Source organism: Cebus imitator, unplaced genomic scaffold (assembly GCF_001604975.1).
Source record: "Cebus imitator isolate Cc_AM_T3 unplaced genomic scaffold, Cebus_imitator-1.0 Scaffold45, whole genome shotgun sequence".
Classification (NCBI taxonomy): domain Eukaryota; kingdom Metazoa; phylum Chordata; class Mammalia; order Primates; family Cebidae; genus Cebus; species Cebus imitator.
Window position 1 is genome coordinate 10,883,889 of NW_016107360.1, and position 26,068 is coordinate 10,909,956.

Here is a 26,068-nt window from a genome sequence, read left to right on the forward strand (position 1 = left end):
CCAAATCTTCAGCTGAGTTTTATACGGTTACCCATTTAGATAAGTTTCTTTGTTTTCAGAGCATCAGACCTCCCATTTGTAGCTGATAGCCATTTTTCAAAGGTTTCTGGCTCACCCAGGAATTCATTAGGGTGGGCGAGAAAAGAACAGTGGATAGAATAGACCAGCAGGGCAATCTAAGTCCCATTCCCTGTCCCTTTACATTGGTTGTTGGTCCCCGTGACTCATCCAAACTCCCTTGGATTCCAATCTGGAATGCGAAAGCTGGAAATATAAGTGTTCTGTAATCACAGGCAGTGGTTTTCTTGGAGTCTGGTGTGATTTCTGTAGCTTGCAGCAATATGTGGGACATACTTGCACTGAAGAATTTAATGACTTGTTTTACTGCTGCCTGCCATCAATATTTATCTATATTAACTGAAGAAAGGCATTACTCGAAATGGTGTTTCACACCTCTGAGCACTATACAGTAATTCTGAAGTCATACATTGTACCAAATTCCCTGGGCAAACACAGAGATACAGTATGAATGGAAATAGCCCAAGTCGAAGTTTTTAAAACTTGAATTGTCTGCAGCAATCTGGAAAATCAAAGTCAAAATGACCCGAATTGCTATGGCCAGGAATGAGTGGATTAAAAGCAATGGAAACAATCGTTTCTCGGCTTGGTTTTTCTTGAATTAGCAGAAGCATATTTCAAGTATATTTAATAGAAAAGAAAAACTGGGCCAGGTGCATGGCTCATGCCGGTAATCCCAGCACTTTGGGAAGCTGCAGTAGATGGATCACTTGAGGTCAGGATCTCGAGACCAGCCTAGACAACATGGTGAAACCCCATCTCTACTAAAAATACAAAAATTAGCTGGGCATGGTGGCATGCACCTGTAATCCAAGCTACTTGGAAGGCTGAGTCAGGAGAATCACTTGAACCCGGGAGACAGAGGTTGCAGTGAGCTGAGATTGTGCTATTGCGCTCCAGTCTGGGTGACAAGAACAAAACTCCGTCTCAAAAAGGAAGAAAAATTGACCAGGTATTAAGATAGTACATGTCATGCTTCTTTCTGCTTAAATCATTCAGGCAAGAATGAATTATCCTTTCCATTTCTCCTCACTTCCCTCTGCTGGTCAGTTTTTTATCTCTCAGTTTCCCGTTGCGAGAGAGCCCTTCTCTGACCATATTTGATCACATTTCCTGGCTTCCATTTCTTCAGTGGACTTACCTGAAAGAATATTTTCTGTTACATGCTGGCAAGTGCACTTATTATTTGCCTCCCCCACCTTCAGCAAGGAAGCTCCCTGAGGGCAGATACCATTCTGGGTTCCTCATTCTATGTCCTGCATGGAGCACAGGCCTGCTATGTGGTGGGGGGCTGCTTAACATCTGTAGAATGAATTATCCACACTGGGAGAACATGAGTTTGAAGCACAACAGGCATTTCTAGTATCTATACAAACCACATTATTTTGAGCAAACAGCTTGAAAAGGATCGTCTGAATATCTTATGCACAAGCTTTACTCAGAGACAAGTGTTTTCAAGGGTGAAAGAACCTGGGAGATCAGTTACGCCAATCCTTAACCTTACAGAGGAGAAAACTGAGTCTTATGGGGATCAAGAGGCTGGCCCAAGGTTGCTCCACGATGTGCAGTAAGTAGCAGGACCCCCAGAACTAGGGCTACTGGCAGTCTGATGGCTCAGGGCGTCTTCTCATGCCCTGGATTCTGTCTCCAAAGACATGCTCTGCAGACAAGCTCTTTTAGCATGGCTTGACTTTCACATTCTGGTCTGAAGTGTTCTTCCTATAATTTTCCCATCTTCAGAAATTATGTTTATGGGACATCTGGGCAAGAGAATTGGTTCTCAATATCATAATAGATAAGGTTTACATGTTTAATAATGGAATTAGAACTTCAGAGAAACTTTATAACTGCACTACTAACCAGCCATACTTAGATTTTATATTAACCCTAGATTACTCACCCAGTAACTTGATTTACTTGGAAGAAACACAAGGCTTGGAAATAGAAAAAGTGAACGGAAGCATACATGTTCAGTCTGATGCCTAGTCTTTCTTGAAGTTGTAAAATCCTGCTGTTATTTGGTGTTTTCTGTGAAACAGGCCTGATGCATTGAACATTTTGTTTCAAAAAATAAAGTGGAATTAATCTCTTTCAATTTAAGTTATGCAAGCACTCCTTAAGTTAACTAGAGATGCCTCAGAGTAAGAACTGCAAGGGTAAGAGTCACTGAATTAAGAAGCTAAAAAGTAGTAGGTAAGACCTTGTATGTATCAGTCCTCCTACGGTCATGACTTTTAGCATGACTTATAGAGTGATTTGTATCCCTTAAATAAGTAGGTAGGGATAGATTTTAAAGGGGTCAAGAAAAAATAGCATATTCTGGAAATATTGATGCATCCCGCTGTTTGCAGGAAACAAGGGAAAGGATCTGTCTGGTGTCCTAGGAATTAGCATTCATAGCAAATAAAATTGTCTACTAAAATAAAGTATCTTTGCTCTAAATGTCATCTGCATATCAACAGTTCTGAATAAAATTAATAGCAAAAGTAAGGCAAGGCAAGGCTTATTAATATGGGGTAGAATCTTTGGAAAAGAGGAAATATGTTAAGCCTTCAACAGCTATTCAACATCAAATCAATATCCTGTTTTCTTAGTGATTAATTCAAAATGAGCATCGGCTATTAATGTTTTAACTGATATATTAGCTCAATCTTTTATTTACTCTCTATACTTCCAATACAGGATAATTTTCGTGTCAGTTGATCATCTTATTGATATTCCTTGTACTGTGGTCAGTGGAGCACACACAGATGAAAAAAAACGGTTTTAGGTATCTCAAAATCAGAATACAGAATTATTTTGTTCATTCTTTCAGGCTAATAAGCAATGACAGGTATTCAAAGAATCAAACTGTCAGCACTGTGACTCCCAGTGTTGTCGGCATCATAATCTGTTTCTTAGTAACACTTGGTCTGAGTAGCAGTAATAGAATTAATTATACTTCATTTTGCTGCCTTTAACAGTATTGACCAAATTTAAGAACAAATGAGAAGTGCTTATCAAGCTTGAAGAAAATAATCCATCAGTGGCACAATTTAAATTCTCTGCAGTTCTCTTATTAATCAAAGTAACACTTACTATCCTATCTCCACTTCCCATTAACAGTCATTAAGTCTTGCTGCTGATTGAAGCAATTTCTTTAGGGACCTCAACCTCATTTGTAAGAGAAGCTTCTTCAGTGCAAAACAATATCATATAATTGTGGCAACTTAAAAGAGAGGAAGAAGGTTCTTCAATCATGTTCTGACCTTGATATTTTTCAATGGTGTAAGTTCAAGAAACCATACAATGGGGAGATTAGAAACTTCAGGCAGTGGATGGGCCGCCCTTGCCTCATCACCCAAAAGAGGCACCAATCCAACAGGCATGACATAGGTAGACTTGGGTTAAACACCTTAAGCAGCTCCTCCAATCACCGTCATTTTAGTCTCTCACAGTGTTAGCTGCATCTCAGAAGCAGGGAACACATTGGATTTACCAAGGATACTTTGTCTTGGCTATGGCTCTGGGTAGGCACATGGTGGAGAGGTAGGAGCAAGGGGTCTGTGGCCAGAAGAATTTGAGGTGGCACTCAACACTGCCAACCCATGGGAACCTGAACAATTGCCTACTTTTTCTGTCTCCATTTTCTCTGAAATAGAAATAATAGTGTCTCCTCTGCTTACCTTGCAAATTGTTGTAGAAAGCACATGAGAAAATGTAGATGAAAGTCCTTTGAAACTGTTAGACATTATACAAGTGTTAACTATTTTAGACCCAGAAGTCATGGAAAGTGTTTCATTCAACTCTGTCCCCGAGTCCTTGCCCAATGCTGATGCATATTATTGTTGAATTAATGCTAGAGTAGCCCTAGTTCTAAAAGTGAGACTAAGATGACCCACATGATTAAAATGAAGTAATGGTCTTTTATGAAAACACCTGTACTATATGTGGAGCGAAGAGGCCATGAACTTACAAGAGTCTAGGGCACTGGGTAAAAACAATATATTACTAGAATTAGAGGAATCTGGAGGGCATTGCCTTTGGGCTAAAAATTATATGATTAGCATGATTGAGAAAACGGTGAGCTTAAGAGGGAAAAGTCCAGAGAATGTTGGTGATTGGGTAAGAAAGGTAAAGCAATACCTGCGTGCCAGTTTGGTCATGCCAGGAAAGATAGTAGAGTTGGGACAGTTTCCACCCAAAGGGCCCACTGCCTTCTGCCCCATAGGATTTAATGTCAACACCATTGACAGCAGCTTCTGCAGCCAAGCTGCTAATAGGTCACCAAGTTGAATACGAAGTAATCATGTATCTGCACTACAAACGTGTTGTGTTAAAGTCTCTCCTCCTCATCTGCTTAAACCCTTGGAAGCCAGTATTTCCTTCTTGTCATTCAATATAATTCACAGTAATCCCAATACTTATAAAAGCCAAACACAACATGGCACTGGTTATAAAATTTTAATCAGGTAAAACAGTCAGTATTCATTCTGCTCAATTTTATTGGCAAGGAAACAGGCTCAGAGAAGTCCAGTGGCCTGCCTGAGGTCACCCAGCTGGGCACTATTGGCCATCTTTAGTTTAATTACAAGTGATCCTGCTCCTTCTGAGATGTTGTAAAGCTCTTCTCTTTCCTCCAAAGGAGGCTGCGTTTATCTATAGAGGAAACCTGAAGGGCACCCTCAGGAAGGACCTCAGCACTCCTGTCCCCTTCTTGTGTCTATGCTTTAAATGCAGAGCCCCCTGGCCAGGCAGAGTATCTCATGCCTATAATCCCAGCACTTTGAGAGGCTGAGGTAGGCGGATCACCTGAGATCAGGAGTTCAAGAACAGCCTGACCAACATGGAGAGACCCTGTCTCTACAAAAAATACAAAATTAGCCAGGCATGGTGGTGCATGCCTGTAATCCCAGCTACTCGAGAGGCTGAGGCAGGAGAATCGTTTGAACCTGGGAGGCAGAGGTTGCAGTGAGACGAGATCACGCCATTGCACTCCAGCCTCAATAAAATAAAATAAATAAATAAATGCAGAGCCCCTTTGCTTTTGGTTTGCTCAAAAGATCAGGGCTTCAGAGATTGGACAACTGGGATAGATGCATTATTTTATTTTAATGGCCAAAGTCCTTGGAAAGATAAATCAAGACCTGAATTTGAATTTGCTTGGCCAGCATAGACATGAAGACACCTTTCAATAGACTACTGGGCATGATGCATAAAGACGATTACATAATCAATGAAGAGAGGGAACAGCCTCAGATTCTGATGACCACCGATGTTTCCAGCTGCAAACCATGCCCCGCTCTCGAGATGTTCCCGGAGGCCAGATGAGAGCAGAGTTCGGTGGGGAGCACATTTGCTTTCCTTGAAGAGATGAAGGGCACCATCCACCACTTAATTTCTTTTAAGACATTAAATGTATGATTCTCATCTCTAAGAAATGAAACGCTGAGCTGGATTTTTGGATCAATGGAATACCTAGTCCTGTTAAAGCACTTAAAAAGGAAAACATATACAAAATGTCCCATTAGGCTGACAAATTTATAGCAGTATGAAAAGTGTGCCAGCAGTTTCAAAGCTGAATAGAGCATTGTATTTAAAGAGTATGAATGGACCTGACTTCAGCAATATTTTATCTACACGAACAAGTTTAGCTATCACATCTCTTCCCAGTATTTCCCACATTTGCTTTTAACTAGGCATATGTATGCCATGACAGAATATGGACATCATCTTAAAAAATAAGTTGTAAAATGAATGATATTAAATGGACTTTCACAGCATGAAGACATGGAAATATATTCTCATCTTGATGTGTGGGGCTGTACAGACATAAATGCCATTAGCATTAATGGTAATTATGTGCGTAAATCCCCATGCTCTCAATGAGAATATGCCCCTTCGTTTGCAAGTACAATGACTGGCTCATTTTTGAGACTAGAAACAGCTGAGATCTCACCCCTTCTTACTGGGAGAAAGATACAGGGTGGCTCAGAGCATAAAATCTGATCACTCACTTTCCTAAAACATGCAATTCAAGCACTTTAAAACTCCTTCACCTCGGAAACACTAAAGATGTAGGAAAAAGCCTCAAACTGCGGTCTGAGTATTCTGGCAATTTATGCTATATCATTCATAGTTTCCTGTCACTTGCTAGGGTGGTTACACTACAGGAGCTATGTGCTCTCATAAACTCATTTTATTATGCTCTGATAACGATAGAGGATAATATTTTCAGCCAACCCAAAAGAGGCTGTTAAACTACAGTAAAAATTTGCAGAAAGTAAGCAAATTTAGCATCCTGTTCACTAGAGCCAGTATATTCTAATCTTATTAAAACAGGCAGGCAGATGACAACCCTGGGAAAAGGTTCATGTCTTCTCTTTTCAGTTCTTAAATTAATAAGGCAGTGTGACCCAAGTGTTTGGTTAGGCTTCACCTTACACAGTAGGAAAACAAAAAAAGGCTTCTTTGCCAAAAAGTCAGAAAGCATTAACACAAAGGATAGCCTGGTTATAACTTTACAAACACTTCATCAGCGTAAGATGGAGCAAAGTGACATATGTAATTAAAGTATACTAAAAAAACAAGGCATTGTGGCTTTCAATTACAGTGGAACTAAGAAGCAACCGTATTATTTCTACAAACTATTTTCAGTTAGCACAGTTCAGATGGAATTATTGCCATGACCTTTTAAAAATGTGAAAGAGTGAATCAATACCCTTTCAGAGGCAAGATTGCAGGACCTGAATTGGCCATGCTGTAATGGTGTGTATTTCTGCATCAGAAGGCAGTTGAAACCTAATTATCGTCAATCACATACAAGGTAGCTCCACGTACTGATGAGCCTGTGCAGGCAGCAGTGTGCATGTGAGGGTCTGGGTGTGGGGGTCTTCAAAACAGACAAGCACGTGTGCTAAAGAGGGCAGGGATCTTAGATGCTCTGGGCCAGTGGCGTAGGGCTTACAGGTGAGTTATAGGGACTGTCACTCATTTACAATAACTAACACTGGCCTGTCAGAAACAGCCACCTGTAAATGATGTATGAGTGGCTGGCAGCCTGCCATCCCCCAATAGACCTTGCAGCCAAGAATCACATTTTATTGTTGAGGTCATTGGAATGCTTACTTGGATACATGCCATATATTATTTAAAAATAACAAACAGCCAATCAGCAACATTTTTTAAGGCTCAAGGGCAAAATAGCCAACCTGCTTTTAGAAAATAGGAAACGAACATCCAAGATCCATTTTAGCAAGTGATTTTTTTTTTTAATTGCTTCTCTCCAGATAAAAAGAAGCAACACTGTGGAGAGGCCCGAGAGTGCTGATACATGTCAGATGGGGAGAACACATATGAATCTTCACTTTTCCTAAGCTGTTTCAGACACGATGCCAGCAAAAACCAACAACAAAAGCAAATTTCTCATAATCAGCAACGGCAGCCCCAACTGCCAGACTATGAAAGCCATGGAAACCAGTTTGCACCAGAAGAAAGGAAGGATCTCTGGTTTGATTTTTTTCCATTCAGTTGCATAATTCTCAAATCTGCCTGAGAATCCTAAAATGATCCTATGTACCATGACAAATATTTTTCCTTTACAATCTTTATATATGCCATCAGAAGGCCATATTGTTTTTAGCTTTATTCAATAATCCTAAATAGGGGTAGAGGTCTCAACTTTATGCTATTGTATTTCAACACAAATACAGCATTATCAAATGTTATGGATATTAAGTCATGAAGAAGTGTTTGGACAACCTCTCGCAACTTTTCTTGAAAATTAAAACAATGACAACTCTTCTGTAACCATACAACTCCAATGTTGTCCCCTCTGGTCTGGTGTCGAAGATCTCTGCAACAATCAGCCTTCACAGCCCTGCTCCACTGGCCCCCACTTGTTCCCACAGAAATCAAAGACTTGGCATATTTGTTACCATTATACAGTAATTGGACAGTCTTTCATTCAATGCTTTTAATGTTCCTAGAATAAAAACATTAAAAATGCTCTTAAAAAACAGAAATACTCATTACACATAAACAATAGTTTTTAGTTTAGAAAAACAGTCTAATTGAAATTACATTTGTTATGCAGAGACTACCAATAATTATCTTGGCTTTAAATATGCAAACACAAAGATTCCTTTTAAATCGATAACTCTTTTCAGAAGTGTCGACTACTAGTTGAATTCAGTGATCCAGGGACCCACTGGTGATATCAAGTGGTCCCCAGTGTGTCAGATGGCCTCCCAGAGCTGCTGTGGTAACGCATGTGGCAGCCAGTTCAGCAACTGAAGAGTTCCGTGAGAGTCCTGCCCTGGCAGGAAGTCACCGTGCTTCTCCCAATCGCACCGCCTAAAATTCTTGAACTAGAGAAATCCTCTCCCCACAAAGAGGTGACATATCATTGCAGCCTCTGGCCTCTAACATGCTCATTGCAAATGAGGCACCAAGGAACAAGTGATGTAACTAAAGATTGAAATCCTGTGCCTACTATTGCTCAGGGCTTTTGAGGAGATCACCACTGCTAAAAGCAGTGACTTACAGGTAAGGAGGGACTCTTACAGGATTCCATAACTCACTTGTTAGGCTTAAAAACATTGTGCAAGAGCCTCTCTCTTAAATAGCTCATGGCAAGAGACAACTTTAACACCTCTTCTGTAGGATAAATCGTGTTACTGCAATTTATGTGACACTAATACCTACTGTACAGTAACCACTCCAAGTCCTCTTAACAGGAGGCTTCTCAACATACTGATTTCTAATGTCCCACAAGTGCCATAAAGTGATTGCTGTTGACCATTGTCTTGTTTTAATGTCCCCTAAATAATAATAAACTTGAATGCTAAAAAAATTATTGTCATTCAGGAGTATATTTCTTGTAAACTACTGTATGATATAAAAAAAAATTCCCTCTTGGCAAGTTAATTTGTAGATAACTGAGGTTGTCTTTAGATAGGAGTCTTACATTGAATTTGGAATCTATGTGACTGTTTAATGTCATTAAGGGAATATTGTATTGGTTACAATGGCTCAGTAAAGTAACTGGTTTCTATGTGGTTATATCAATCTATTTCTGTAACACTGTACACTAGTTTTTCCCCTAGAGTACTCCTTGTAATGCTGGGAAAGTGTCAGAAATAATGACTGTCTACCTATATCTGCAATAAAACGTAGAGCATGGATATTATAGTTGTAAGTATCAAAGATTTATTTCATGACTGCAGGTAATGATGAATCTTTTAGCACAACTAATGTCTGGAGGAAACCTCTCTTCTTCTCTGAGCTGTCACATGGAGACTATTTATAGGGCCCTTAGTGCTGTGGGGTTTTAGCATAAAGAGGCAATGTGTCTAAGGTGCCACTGGATGGAAATGTTAGCAAGGGCTTCCTCTCATTGAAGATCTTTTAGTAGATGGCATTAGATTCCCTCTTTGTGTGTTTACGTCCCCCCAAAGACAGGGGACAGATGTTTAACATCAGCCCATTAATCCCTTAGCCCAGGTTCCTGTGACAGCACAAACCCAACAGAATGAGCCCTTTGCCTTTGCTCAGTGTAAATGCCGCAATTTACTGCTGATTTACAGAACAGGGTCAGGCCATTAGAAACTTGGCAATCTTCAGTACAGCTGGAAAACAATATGCATGATAAGCTAAAATTCAATACCTTCTTGCACTAATTAAATAGGTTCCCACCAGGACAAAAACACAAATTACAATACAGGGTTTTTCTGCATCCCTATGCATTTTTCTACAGCTGTGACCAAGCTTTATTTGTATGCTTCTTTTGGATATTAGGTTTTAATTCGCTTCCACTATTTAAAGATTGCTTTCATATCATAGTCATTCTCTGTGTCATTCCACTGTAGTACTGTTTCCAAATCAGTTGCTAGTAACTCATTTTCCTATGGTATGAGCAGACAAGTCTATAAACAAAAACATGGATATGTCCTGAGAGCCTTTCTTGAATCTTCATTATGTAGATGTGCAGGACAGTTATAGTTCTTCTCTTGAAATAAACCAGGATACTATCAAAAATATACAAACTCCAAAAAACTTATTCTGGAATTAAGACAGTGAATCTTATTGCAAAACTCTTTCATAACAACACAGGGCAGTAAAGGTGCAGGTAACCGGGTTTGAGAATGAGCACTGCTTTTGAAAGAGTGGAACTTAAAAAGATATTTCATACGCAGAGATAATATGGGTTAAGTACCTCTTATTTTCTATGGTTCATCTGTCAGGATGTGTCTCTGCCCCCAGTGAAAACAACAACCACCACAACAAAACCTTCTACAAAAGCAAGCACCTGTACTCCCAGATAATGGGTCTGTGAACACCAAGGCTGCCTGACATTTTCCTGAATAGTGAATAATATTTATATCACTTGTGGGTTGCCTGCAGATCACCCACTGAGAAGCAGAAGCAAGATTCTGAACAGCTGGAGGTTTAAGTAAAAAACAATAATAGCTACAGGCTTTATCCTGGATCCAAACTGTATGAATAATAATAATCATAAAGAAATACCTGCTAACTATAAATCTCATCAACCAATGTAAAAGAACATTCTAAATCTATTAATATTTTCAAAGACATTATCTTTCTGCCACCCCACTGCTTTGTGACTTGTTGTATCAGCTATATTATTTGCCTTAAAGCACCATCTAAGTGTTTTTCTTCCCCTGTGAGGGGAATCTTCTACAACCTTCGCAAGCTACAGCCCACTGCTCCCCTGCAGGGGGACTGGGGTATCATTAACAACCAAAGACACTTCAGGCACAAGTTGAAACTCCAGTGTTTCCAAACCTTCCTGCCTCCCATCAGAATTCATATCCTGTCACTGTTCTAGGAGCAGAAAGGCTTCTCATTATAGCATCATTCGCCTCTTGCAAAAAACACTGATTGCTGCACTGGTGGCTTTGGAAGGCAAAGATGTAATTTAGCAAAATAATGTACCATGCTGATTAATTTAATGTAGCCCATGACTAATTATGGTAATTCATTACATCTACAATTAGGCTAAGTAATTTATTGCACTGCAGTCTCATAAAGCAGAGGATTTATATCGAGTTTTGAATGTCACCCAAAGGACATTTCTGTACCTTGTCTTTACTGAAGCAGAATAAGGCTGCCAGCTGAGATGAGCCAAAGAAAAAAAATCACCCCCCGACTTGCGCACTGACAGGCTCTTTGCCATTTTTGATGTTTGTATTTTGCAATTGAATTCAAGTGCTAGGAGAGTTTTTCCTGATCTCCTCCTCTTTCTTTCGCCTCCTCAGACTGTGCCTTTGTGATGATTTGGTGTTGTTTTTGTTTGTATGCTGCATACCAATTTCCTCTCTGTAAGTTCTGGAGACCTGACACAGGAAAGTGAACAACATATAAAAAGCTACTGGGGTCTTCCCAAATATTATTTATAGGCATTTGGTGGTGATCAGAGAAAATGGGTACTTGTGCTACTGAGGTCTGTTGCTTATTCTGCAGATAATACTGCAGTTGACTTCAACAAAGACCTCCTCTTCTCTTTGCCGCATGAAAAGGGGACATATCCCCTCATTTAGGAAAGATGCAAACATAGCATTATTTTGAAATACAGCCTCACTTGTACCCTGCAGCGGGGTTTGCTCCGGCGATGGGGTACTTTGGAGACCAATTTGTTTAGCTGATCACTGTCTCTTTGACGGGGCTGCAAATGTTACCTTTCTTTTTCAATCAAAAACACAGCAGGGGGTGCCATCTGTTTGGCACAGGCCTTAGCTCACTTCCCCAATGCCTTTTTGTGCAGATCATTTTACGTGGCAATTTGCTAAAATCTTTCATTCCTTGGTTTTACTAAATATAAGTTTCCAAAATGGGCTGTTTTCTCAGAGTGTCAGCAAGACTCACAAATGAATGCAGTTTTTCCTGAACAGCCAGTATCAGATCAAATGGAGCATTTTTCAGAATTTTTTTTTAATGAACAAATCCCTCACTGTCATCCGATTGTTTACTTAAAACCGACATGTTTACTGAGGATGGTGAAAACACATTTGCCCTACTGAATTTCACTTCATTTTCTTTGTTTGCCTTCTACAGAGGTGCACTGTCACCAACACAGGCATCACAATTTTTAAGATCCTTGAAGAGAACAGGTAAAGCAAATGCATAGATAGAGCAACCGTATTAAATAGTCATTAAGAAACAACAGCTAGCAAGAAAGTGGTTAACTATTTTCCCCAGCTCAGACGCTGTTCAAAGCAATGAATACCGCCCTTGCCGCCCCCCCCAGCCCCGCAACTCCAAGTAGGAACAGATGATCAGCACCACGTGCTGAAGCCACAGGGATGCGCGTGGATTTCCAAGTGCTTTGTAGAATACAAATGAATTATCCTCATTCTTCTCCTAGCAGAGCATATAGGCCAGACCTCATTAGAATTCAATATCACTCTGCTTTTCTAATGTTAATGTACAGTTATATAAGAAATACGTGTGTTGGGGGGGCTTATTCCACAATTATGTTCAACATGATATCATAATTCTGAAAACTGGACATAATCTTTATTAAAGGAAATTATTGCATTTCACCATTTTATCTTTGCTACTAATGTAACTTAAATTCCCATTCTAATAGTGGATTATAAGGGCCTTAATTCTTTGTGTCTCTCTTAAAGCTGCAGTGACTACAATACTACTGGCTTTATGGCTTTTTAAAAAATGCCGTGACTAAAGATCAGATTGTGAGGGCTCCATGTCCATCTCACTGTGAAAGGAACACAACACATTACATTAATAAACAACTGTAGGAGTTTTCTTCATCCAGGAATAACTCAGGGCATTAAGGCTTGAGGTCTTTTGTCTAGAGTGCAGCAAGAAGTGTAATGAAAACAAAAACACCAACACATAAAAATACAATTTATGCCCTTTTATCAAGTGAAGAAAAAGTTGGTTAACATTTGAAAAGGGAGCAGTAATGTAAATTTATTGACAATTTTATTGTAATAATTAGATGTTTACACAGTCTGGACATTGTGGCTAAATCACTTCTAGCATGTTTATTTGCAGGGAGCTGTTTTCTGGGCAATGCGGCAGGTTCATTAAGAAGACATACTGTATTAGAATTCAAAGAAACAACCAGCTCCCATTCTCCCCTTCCCAGTTGTGTGTGTGTGTGCCTGTAGTTTTAAATATATATATATATTTACAAATAATGAAGTAAAACACAGAATTCCCTTCATAAGAAAAACAACTTCCTTTATGACCCCGAAATACCTTGAAAATAAATTTTGTATTGGATATCTTAATACACAGCATTAGAAAGACAACCTTTAATCACTATAACTAGCTTTTAATACCTAGAGTGTAAATGGTAATCTGTTTTTGACTAAGAATAAATTATGGCAGAGTATTAGGTCAGCTCTTGCTTTATCTTTTGCTTCAAAAAACAAAAAAACCCCATGCTAACTGTTTTAGATGAGATGCTTCTCTTCTCAACATGCTCTTTTTGTATAAGAGAAAAAACTCATTCAGAGAGAAATATTTCTCTTAAGCAGCCTCAAACCAGATTAATGGATTAAAATTGCACACTTGAATAATTTGACTAAATTTAAAATATCTACATGGCTGACTTTCATTTTTTTGTGTGTTTCTATACTAATCTTAATATGTTGCTCTGATACGGTTTTCATGTTTCCAAACTGAGCTAAAATGAAAATGACAGATTTTCAGTTATGCAAAAATAGCAATGAAGTGTCAGAAAAAATACATTGTGAACAAAATAATCTTTAGGAAAGATATGAGAATAATCTTATAGCATGAAATGGGTCCAATAACAGAACACTCAGGCAATTACATCAGTTTTTAAAATTTTTAAACTTTAAAAATTAAGGCATTAAATGCTAAGCTATAATGTTTCCAGCCTCAGTACGTCCATTAGAATTAAGCAGTAATCAATATAGCGTATTTATTGCTATAAACCACAGCTTTGGGAGAAGCAAAGGATAGTATGCTTATAACTTGAAATTCTCTACTATAATCATTTGGGAAAAGTTTAGAAAATGACTTATCTTTAACACAGTTGCCACAATTTAGGATAGTCCCACTGTTTTCCTTTATCAAAGAGTATGTAATGATAATATAAATACATTATAAAAGTAATAGTTTCCTAGTTTAAATTGGTAAGGTTAAGATAATAAGAGAAGCTTTGATTTTAGAAAGCAGTAATAACAGGTACATAATATATCTATTTTTCAAGCTGATAGAATTAATGGTTCAAAATAATCAAGGAATCATATCACAAAGCACCATTTTAAAGAGAAGTGCTATGAATTAACTTTATGCAATCATGACATCATCAGATATGTTATCAGAATTATGTACTACATCACACTAAAGATTACAATTGCTAGGCTAGAAAATGGAATCTTCAGTGACTCTCCATGATAATAAATATATTTAATAATCTTAAATAAACTCAAACTTACTTTGATATCTTCTGAGTAATTCAAGACATGAGAAATGAATTTTTAAAAATTCAGATCATGAAAGCCATTATTATTTGAAGGAATATGCTCAATTTTTTAGATAATTTAAATTATTTAAGAGTCCTTTGCATCTTTTATTAGCTTTGCCTAAAGTTATAACATTAAAGCATTAAGGTTACATGTAATGAGGTTCTGGTTTGCCCTTATTTCTAGCCCCATATTTTCACAAACTACAAACCAAGATTAGTGCTATATTACAAGGCTAATTAGAGAAAATAAAATTGTGTCACTCCTAGATACACATCTGAATAAAATGTTTAGAAAGTGTGTATTCACACTCAGACATTCATAGATACCCATCTGGAAGAAACAGTTCATAAAAGAATTAGATAATGGGCAAAGGAAGTCAGCACAAAAATTTTCCTTAGGATGTCAGTTTAAAAAAATTAATTCTTTGCTAAATTCAACCAACTACAAACAACATATACCTAAAGCAGATTGGTGGTTTTAAATATGATGAGAAAAGTTTATTTAGAAACTATAGACAGAAGTAACATCTCTGTGATTAAAATTACCATTAACAGAAATTGACCATAACTTGGAAGCCAGTGACTTGGTTTAAAATGCGTTGAAAATTAAAGAAGAATCGAATCCCAAACTCCTCTAGGATAATTTACGTCAATTTTCATTATAAAATAATAATACCAAGAGCTAATATTATTTCAAGTAGTATTACAGCCAATGCTGAGTATTAAAAATTTTTTCCCTTGCTTGCTTTTGGTGTGAAGGAGAAATTATTCGATCATTGTTTCATTTCAGTTCTCATATCTTTAAATGCAGGAAAGCCATCTTTGACACTATTGTTGATATTCCAGGTCACTTCTAAAAGTAATTTCACTTGAGCCTAACCACAATCCTGTGAAGCAGGGAGTACAGGCACCACTGGTATTCTTCAGACAAGGAAACCTATTCTAGGGCACAAGGCACTAGAGAGTGAAACTAGAATTTTGGTTGACTCCAGTTCCAGTGTTCTTACTACTGCCCACCTTCAGGAGAATACTGCTGGTTACAACTCTGTCCCCAACTTAAGGGGAAGAGTCCTTATTCCTAAAGGGGTAGAGGTCACTCTCAGCTTCCAGAGTTATGTTACCATAACTGGTAGCAACTCTGTAAAAGATGTTCACATTATTCATATACACAGCTCTTTGCATCCCCTCACACTTAATTCAATAGCTACAAGCATTTGGAATTTTTACAAAAAATAAATATCTCATCTGAAACAGTACTGAAACCCTTGCATTCCCTCCCCCTGTTTATTTAAAAAATATATACATGAGAAAAGATTCCCAGTTTGTTTCCCAGATAATCCCTAGGGTTCAGATGTCACAAAATCAGAGAACCTTTTATGTCTTAGGACACTGCTAGTGGCTTAACCTGCTAAAACTGTACCAAGGTAAGGTTATGCGGGGCTGTCCTTATCCTTCCCTGTGTTTACATCCTGTCTGTCTTATTTAGACCATGAATCTACTTGGGGAAGACTACGTCAAATTCTATGTTTGAAATATCCCTTGCACAGGATGGCACTTAAACGTAATTTATTCAAAATGGAATCACTTAATTAGGAAGAAAAACGGCAAGCCCTGAGATGATAATAAAGAATAAAACAAATATGCTGACCAACTGGAGCAAAGCAACAGGGAGATAACACACACTAACAAGATTGCTACATTTCAGTTTTCAATTCAGGATGCTTATAACAGGATAAACACACAGTTACACACCTTGTTTTTGCTGGGTTCCCAGAAAGCAGAGGGCACACCTGACATTATGAACTCTGTAGAGCGGTAAAAATTCAAACAGCTTGTGGCTCTTATGACTCAGGCTCCTTGGAAAAGCCCTTTCTCTTGGGCTGTTACACTACGAGAGGGCTCAATTTTACCACCTGTCTGGTTAAATTCCAGAGCCAATGTTAGTCCTTATTTATCTCTTAATCTTTTCACTCTCCCCACCCCTCAGCTTCCAATCACTGAAGTACAAAAATATTTTAAAAGGATTTCTTCAAAAAACACAACAAAAGGCTTTATGAGGCCCAGTACAAGGTACTACTTGAGTGTCCAAGGAATAAGACCTTTTACTTATGTATCAGATATTCCAATTAAAAATTCTTCTTAAATTCATATCTCAACAAGTAAAAGTCATGTCAGACATTGCCATCACTCAGTCACAAAATTATACACATTTGACAAAGAAGTTTATTGACTGTATAGTCTGTTAATAGTCCTTTAAAACATTTAAAAAAAAAATCTATCCATTAAAACCCATCCCCTAAAAAACAACTATTTGAGACAGAAGCAGCTGGATTTATAGTCCTCGTCAAGGCTCCCCTGGCTGGTTAGTACTGGGCTTCACAGTGGAGGAGGTAGAGAGGATGGGAAAAGGTCCTCAGAAAAGGGTCACTTTGGCCTGGTGTCCCCTCTGGACTCTGCTGCTTTGATTGACTTCCTATTTTCATCTGGACTGGAAGGTCAGGTGTTCCTGCATAAAAGTTTAGTCTCCATTGTAGCTGTTTTGGATTTGATATGATCACCACGGTATGCTTTACTGACTAAATCAGCCAAAATCAGTTATCCAATTGTCAATTATTGGATGATTCTTTTCACATGCTTCAGATTATTTTCTAGAAATGGTGGCATCATCAGTGGTCAGCAAGCATTTGTTGTATGCCTTTTATATACAAAGAATTAAAGTATTTAGTTTTAATTCATCACAGTACTGCATAGCAGAATAGAAGGAGGCTGGTGTGAGGCTTGGTTAGGAAACTCACTAGCCTAAGGCTTTGGGGACAAATTACTTGGCCTGATTCCCAATTGGGAAAATGGTAATGAATAACAACTTACCTCATAGGGTTGTCATAAGAATTGAATGAAAAGTGAACAGCATGACAAATAGCAAACACTCAGTAGATGTTATCTATTACTATTACTAGTCTTAGTTAAATTGGTATCATCACATTTGATGTGATAAAGGACACAGGGTTTTCTAAATGGACTCCATGGGGGCTAGGAAGGGAGGGTAGTGTATGAGAATCTGCTTATTTTGTTGGAATTTTCTCTTCCACTAAAGCAGTTGTCTTTAACAAGCATACACTAGTGTCATTAATTTTCTCCTTTGAGAGTACCTGTGTGACACTTTCCTCAAACAAGAATTGCAGTTCAAGCTACAAAATGGCACCTGCTTTTACTCTAACAGGAGTGATATTTTTATATTACAAAGTTGAAGCCAATAAACAGAAGACAGACAAGTGCTGTGCTATATTACCTCTCCAAGTAATGGCAAAAAAAAAAGAAAAAAAAAAAAAAAAAAAAAAAAAAAGAGAGAAACCTAGGGAAACACCTTCCAAAGTTCCAGCATTAAGAAAGGCACTTAAGAGATGGGCTTTGGGAGCATTTTCCGTATTTACACCTTTGCAAATATTCAAGTGTTTTGGCTTGCTCAACTTCCAGCCCCTTTCTCAACACTGCACACCTAAACTGAGCAGTGGTGTGCCTCAGGCAACTTTCTGCATTTATGGTTCCTTTCATCTTAGGGACTTAAAGCACTTAACATAACCATACAACTTTAAATAAATAGGGAGTAAACGTTAACAAAAAGGACAAAAGCTAAATTATGATTAAATTTGGCAGTGACTATGAAACTTCTCACTTACTTGCAGAAAATTTTGATCTGTCCAAGGCGACAGCTAGAATGCTTTCATGATCAGATGCAGGAAAGGCTTCTCGGATATTACCCAGGCAGAATGCTGGGCAGCAGTGATTTGGGATGTTTCACTGGAAAGTGAAAGTAGATCACTTGCCCCCAAGCTGCCTGAGGCACCTGTGCGCCTTATTTGAGGTCACAACATTGAACATAAGGAAAGAAAGGAAGTAAACATCTAAGGACTATCTACCACAGCTCAACTTTCTTATTCACAATCTCACTACTTCTGTTACAACGATAAAATCCAGTCTACTCGTTGATGGTATTATGGGATATACTAACTGTATAAAGGCATTTTCCCTACCAGGTTTAGTAGTCAAGCTCTTTTCTCCTTAAATCTCAGGTCTTGAGATATTGTGGGGTGCCAAATCAGTTAATTAACAAATATTTACTGGATCTACACTATGTACTTTGTGCCATGCTGGCAATAAATAATATGTTTGTATATAAGTAATGATAGAACAGATTCTACTAGCAGAAAAAGTCCCTCAAACACAGCATTAATGAAATGTCATTCCATGCTACCCTGATCATATAATTTTTAAAGATTTATCTCATAACAAAATATTATATTATCATGGGTTCTAACAGATATTCTGGAAGAACTCAACTATAAGGTAGTACGTGTACAATAAACTGGCTAAAGCTGAGATGTCTAGAAATCCCTTGTTCCCAATCCAGATGATAAACTGTTATGTATTTGAGTGTATATTAAACTTCTATAATAATATTTTAACAACATAGAACTTGTTTCTCTGTATTTTTGAATACTAAATATATTACTGATAAATAAGGCCATATTCATCAAATGTTTTTTATTTTATATATATATAGTACACACACACACACACACACATGGCATATTCTTTCAACCTTTGAATGAAGCTGTGTTTCCATGGCTTGATCATGTTTTGATCTCTACTCTCCACTACCTCTTTCTTTACCATGTGGATTGCTTTTCAATATTCTTGAATCTACTTAAGAGAAGTAAAAGTGATCTCTATATGGTGTGTGTCTATAACTCCAACAAATGAAATACAAATGATTGATTTATCTGAAATTTAGAAGAACTTTACTTAAAAATTCTCACAATGCTTCACTTCAGTCTCTCTGATGAAGTTCAAGGTCTTAAACAACATGTATATTAGGATTAGTTTTCTTCTAACTGCAAATCTGAATCTATAATATATAACTGAGTTCTATTTTAAATTATGACCCTGGATAGTACCAGGCAATGAATGACTAGCAAGTAGTAGAGTGGAGAAATTACATAAAATTATATAAAAAGTATAAATCACAAGAACTAAGAGTGAGCCTTTGACTGTACATATTTAAGAAATATTTGCATGGTAGCCCTAATCTTTATGCAAGGCTATATTCAAAGTGTTTGTAACTAATAGCAAAAATCGAAACAAAAAACCTAAAACAAAAACAAAACCCCACATATATAGATTTCACCTACACATGGATGAAAAGTGATTTTTTTTCCATGGTCCTATAATACTTTATGTAATTATCTGTAATTAAATTAGCACAGAGTAGAAATAATCAGCTTACAATAAAATCAAGTATTCAAAACAATTGCTGGACTAAACAACATTCTTTTTCCATAAAGGAAAGTGTCATATGCAGCAAAGTAGCAAAAATAGTAAGGAGTGAGCTATGTTAAGTATAAATCCTGCAGCAATGAAAGTCATTTGTATTATCCTGACTTCTTTGAATAAATTCAGATGACAGCCCTATTTCATTTCTTCATTCAGTTTGGAGGCCAGATGGTATTAGAATCATTTACTTCACCTTGTTGTGGTTAATTACTACAATCAACACACTATTTTCCAAATTAATCATAACAAAGTAATTTCATTAGTAACACAGCAGGCTGTTGAATTATTAGCATCATAACAGTTTGCAAACAATTAAACTTTATTTGAACCTTAAAAATTTGCAGAGTGGAACATTATTGTAAGATCTAATGGCAATAGAGTACAAATTCAGTACAGAGCAAATAATCAAGCAAAATGCTATATAAAATATGACTTACAATCACCTTTGAAAAAAATTAGCTCTCTAACTGTTCATAGAAAAACAAATAAAAGCTAAGCAAACATAATGAGAACATAGCAATTAGCATATTTTCTAACAAGCCATGTTGTTTAAATTCATATTAATGATATTATTATGATCTTGAAGTGTATGTGATGTATTGTCAAGGGTGTAAAGAAAACTTTCTCCCTAGTTGTATACAAATGATTTCATCAAATGAATATAAAGCAGTCATGAATTGAAAGTAATGATTATTTCTTCTGTCACTCCAGTTTGAAGTCTTGTTTCTTATGTCTCCCACCCATATTCCAGTTTAAAAAGAACAAAGGCCAGAGGAGTTCTGGATAGAAATAACTCCTTCTTTCTGTACTGTCACTGTTGACAAGACTATCTGGCTTGGAATTGTTGGTCATCAGTTGGCAAAGGACTCCCTCTCCTGGATTAACTGTAAAAGGAGGCAGAAACCTAAATGCTTTCCATCCTGGGCGAGTTTGTGCCGTGGGGGAGGGGTTTCAAGTGGTTTTGTCTGCAATGAAAAGCTGCTGCCATCTACTGGCGTAGGAATAAAAATTTCTTTTCAGTCTGAACCACAAACCCAAACCCACAAAGGCTGCCTTGTCATTGGAAACAAAGGCTTTCGCTTTTCAACTGCTCAAAACCAGTCCACCAGACTCATCTTTGGTTGTCTAACTTTTGCCAAGATTATTTCGGTCTATTTCAATGACACTACGTGTGGAAAAAGTAACAACTGCACAAATGTAATTTTTGAAAACTTTAACTTCACAATGTCTATATATATAAATTTGTTTACTCACAATCCCTAATATCAAATTTCTTTTTTTTTTCCTTTGAGATTGGATGATCATGATATTGAGGGGATAATGGTAAAACAGACCTTCTCAAACACTGCTTGTAAACAGTTTTACATAAATAATGGGAGATTTCAAAATATTACCAGCTCAAATGCATGGTTAGACTCTTCATAAAGCAAAGACATTGAAAAGTTCCATAAAGATAATACCTGACAAGTAATGATTCAATATTAGGAGATTATGTGTATTCCAAATAATTATCCAATCAGCAATACATTTTGACATATATTAAGGCTATATTGGTATCTCACAGGCATTTTAAATACCTCTGATTTCAAATATACATGAAAAGGTAATTATATATATGATTCTACAAATCTTGTTCAGACAGCACAGAGTACAATGTCAGGCTAACACTACCTTTCTACTCACCTGCTGGTACATGCTACCACTGGGATTTCTACACTCTCCTCTCCAAACATTTCTTTTCTTTTCAGTGCTCTGAGAAATATATAGAAAAGACTCAGATCTGCTATTCTGTGGTGGGACATAAATAGCATAGGAATAACATAGGAATAAGGCAGGATAAGAGTGTGTTTGGTTTTGCCTTTTTACTTTGAGAATACATTGAGATTCTTCTTTTTTTTTTTTTTTTTTGAGATGGAGTCTTGCTCTGTCGTCCAGGCTGGAGTGCAGTGGTGCGATCTTAGCTCACTGCAACCTTTGCCTCCTGTGTTAAAACGATTCTCGTGCCTCAGCCTCCTGACTGGCTGGGACTACAGGTGCGCCACCAAGCCTAGCTAATTTTTTTGTATTTTTACTAGAGACAGGGTTTCATCATGTTGGCCAGGCTGGGAGATTCTTTATACCATTTTGTTAGTGGTAGGATGGAGGTTCTTATGAATTTTTTGTTCCATTAAATTTAAACAAAAGCACAGTGGAAAATGTTGCCAGGCCCATCATCAAACCAGGATATTTGTATGGTAAAATGCTTTGCACAAATCATACTTCTGGTATGCACTTGTGTGGCAAGTGACAGCACACTGCTATTTGCAACTCTATCATTTTTTCTTTCTTTTGGCTATATTTAATAGAAAGTACATGTGCCAATCTGTAAAATTTCTTTCATAAAAACATGTTACTATTGTGTGAAAATAAATAATAACAATAAATTATCTAAAAGTTTGAACATTCTTTAGCATTCTTTGTTTAGCAACCACGTTCTTTAGCATGTACCAAAAAAAACTTGTGTGATATATTAAATTTAAAATGCTATGAAATTATATATTACACTCTAAAACTAACTTAGGTCCTAATGATTAAGAAACATTACAACTCACAGTAGAAGTAGCAACAGTAGACTACTATACTATAGTAGACTATATGGTATGTATAAAATAGTGATGAAATCTTCACACAACTCAAATGGGTAAATAAAAACTATAATTATTTCTTTGCAAAATAGCAACAGGTATAACTTTACTGCTTGTGTCGAATTTACATTAATATCCTTCACTTAATTTCACATCAGAGGAATATTTTAATGAGTGACTGCATAAAGTAACAGTCAAAGACAAGTGATGTTTAACAAAACAAAGAGAGGTTAGGAGCTGTCACCAGTGCTTTCCTGATGCTTCTAAATCCAAAGCATTTGCAGACAAGCAGAAGAATCTTCCTTTTCTGCAGGAGAAAGGGAAAGCTGCATTTTAATTTTTTGATTCAGTTGAAACTTGATTTTTCCTGCTTAAAAAAATTACATTTAGCCAAGGAAAAATGTATTTTTACTCAACATTTTGTCAATTCCACTCTTCAGAAAGGCCATAAAAGTGAGTGTTTTACTGAAGAGGAAGAAGTTTGGGAAAACAGCTGGTTACTATCAAAGGAACTGTTTCTAAATAATCTATTCATTTCCAAAGTAAATTCCATGAAGTTTTTATTTTAAAAATTTATGTTTTAAAAATTAAACCAGATCAAACAAAACAAAAAAGATTTAGGGGCACAATCTTTGTATTATCAGAAAACTCTAAAGACTTTTAAAGAGGCAAAAGACTCATAACGAGAGACCAAGAGAACATATGAGCTATTACAGAATATTGGATTAAAGTGTACTTACCCAGGACTCTCAAATATCATACATCTCCATTATGTAGGCTTTAGGCACCAAGCCAATGGCTCCCTTCATTTCTCCTACCCACCAGCCATATCTATTGTATTCCTAATTGAAAACAATATGCAATATTAACCTTTAGACTGGTGTAAGTACAATGTCGTTTGTATGCAACTTCTTAGAAATCTTATTTATAAAGTTAAAAGAGCTTGAGCTGCAAATGGAAACATTTTCATCTTTTTGTTTCTGGACACTTTAAAATGCTGTTAGGCAACAATTTAAATTAAGGTATAACACAAAGCCTGTTTATTACTGGGCAGAGAACACAGAAACAATCACTCATGATGAAAACCTAGAAAATGAAACTACCTCAGGAAGCCTACTCTCGGGGACAGACTCTCTTCACAAAGCTTGGGGACACCTTTTATGTGTTAGAGGCTATAGAAGGTTAAAGCCAGGATCCTTAAGATACTATATTTGCCTTCAAGAAGCTTATCATCTAGAGAGGATAAAATAATTTTTTACAATAAACTACTTATTTCTTAAACTTATATGACCTAAAATGATTTAGAATGTTGATATAGGTGTGCCCCTTCCTAAGAAAATCTAACATACACACTTTAATAGATAAATTAGAAAATAAGGAAACACTAAAAATACCAAAAAACTGCTTAAAAATAATTCACAAATAGGTTCCTTTAAAATAGTTTCCCTAAGGCATTTATTATTCCTTTTATTGACCATAAACTACCTTAGATAAAAGACAGATAGGTAGAAGGAATTTAAAGGTTGTGTTAGTCACCCTTACACTGGAAGATCAATAGAAAATAAAAGTATCTCAAGTTATAAAGCCAAAATATTAATCTAGCTCTAAAACACAATGATTGATGAATCACTTCTGCATTTACTTTGCAACTTGAGATAAGCAAACCTATGCCTCATTTTCTCCCACTTTTTCCTCCTTTGACAGATACACCACTGCTTTAGGCATTGCGAATACTCGGTAACTGGTCTCATATGTCTGCCAGATTGACTAATGTATTTTTGTCTCAAATTTATTTATGTGTAGTGAGATACAAACAAAGTAAAATGAATTACAAGTTTCAAGAATAATATCCTCCAAAAGCAATACTCTTCACAAGGACTGTAGTGCTCAAACTTAATTTTTCATATAAGATAAATTTTTTAAATCAATCCCAAAAGTCATTCAATAGGTTACGATTTTCCAGCGTCAGAGTCATAGATAAATGTGCATATGCATATTGAGTTATATGTGGGGAGGGAATGTTAATACTAGTACAGACCTAACATTTGTATTGATTAGTATGCTATTGACTATCAGAAAGGAAAATTATGCAGTTCTTTAATACAAATGTAGCATTTCATTAGCGTGTATGAATTGATATGTCATCTATCAATAGAGATTATAGGATAGAATTTATAGGCACTTTTTCAAACAGTGGGCAGTATCAGGATTAGGTTTTTTTGAAGAACAAAGTAAAGGGGGAGAGGGGAGAAAAGACTACTCCTGCAATTCTTATTCTATTGAGGGCACAGCTGTGGCTTGTGAGGCAATAAACTCAAGATTTTAAGTTTTAAACTTTTAAAGTTCACTGATGGTGTGAACTTAGTGGACAAAACTGTCTAAACAACGAGGATACTCTGATTCCCAGAACCCAATGTTGGCTATAATCTCTGTAGGACATATTTATCAGAAGAAAATACTAACTGAAAGTCATGATTAGCAACCATTGTATCTTAATAGGTACCTAATAAAACTGCTCTTTTCTATTTTTAAGGCAATGAATACAATTGGAGCCTAATGCTTAACAAAACAAATGTACTTAACCATCAGACTACTGTATGATTTCAAAATGGATAATTAACAGGGTAGGTCTGAATGTTAAAGCTCTTATCCAATGTCAATAGAAAATTTTTAAAACTGATTATTTGGAATGAGAAAAGGAACTAGCCCCCTGCTCCCCAATGATAGACATAGAAATCATTCAGTGAGAGGACATATTATTGGCTTAAACTTGCTTCCAGAGAATGGCCCTCAATCTGGGGATCAACGTTTAGATTCAAATTACAAGCCGGAAAGTTATTACTTTATAATATTCTACTTTGGTCATAGTCTATGCCATCAACTAAGGGCATGTTGTTTTCAAAAAGCTACTCACACCTAAATTTAAGAAATTAGTTACCAAGAAATTACATCAACGAAGGACAGACTTCACACTTGAGAGGATTCTCTGCTACGGTAGAACAGTAAGATTTATTAAATAGAAAGCATAGTGGTAAACAGCAGGGAGGAGCTTAATCACCTATAAACAAATCCCTTAAAAGTAGCACTCTAGGGAGAAAAAAGGTTTAGACTAAAATAAATGCTTCACTTAGTTTAAAATAATTGAAAAACATATGAAATATACGGTTCATAAAAATGCTCTAAAATATCAGATTTAAATAAAAAAAGGGTTAAAGACCAGAATATTTAGTACCTTATATTTGTAAAGAATTGCAAATTATACTCCTGTTTGGAATTAATGCATTACGATCAAATGTAGTGAGGTAAAAACATAGGGGGCAAATGTATGGATTTACGCTGCAGCCATTAGAGTATGTTGACAAGACTGCAAATACAGGAGCTTTTACTTTGATCATTACCCTTCTCTGTATGAGCCTCCTGAGCAACATGAATCCCAATTAAACCATTTGCAGCCTATAAATGGGAACGAAAATGCTTCTTGGAATACAGTATTCTAAACTTTGGCCTGAACATTCAATATCATGCAAGGTTTCCTTTTGAAAAAGAAAATCTGCCTGTCTTTCCCTTT

General features: G+C 36.7%; 1 protein-coding gene across 6 annotated transcripts in view; it reads right to left on the reverse strand.

Moving 5' to 3' along the window:
* Window positions 1-13,301: 13,301 nt before the first annotated feature.
* The window catches only part of SKAP2 (src kinase associated phosphoprotein 2), a 225,285-nt gene continuing 212,518 nt past the window's right edge, over window positions 13,302-26,068 (reverse strand). For 2 of the 6 annotated variants that reach the window (XM_017527032.2, XM_017527035.2), the window contains 2 exons: window positions 23,241-23,342; window positions 20,178-22,807 (listed from right to left, as the gene is read on the reverse strand). In XM_017527032.2, coding sequence (XP_017382521.1) covers window positions 23,250-23,342 — 93 coding nt within the window. In that variant the 3' untranslated portion in view covers window positions 20,178-22,807; window positions 23,241-23,249. Of the gene's footprint in view, window positions 17,241-20,177; window positions 22,868-23,240; window positions 23,343-26,068 lie in introns of those variants that run through there. The other 4 variants (XM_037737925.1, XM_037737924.1, XM_017527033.2 and 1 more) reach the window with 3 other exon arrangements.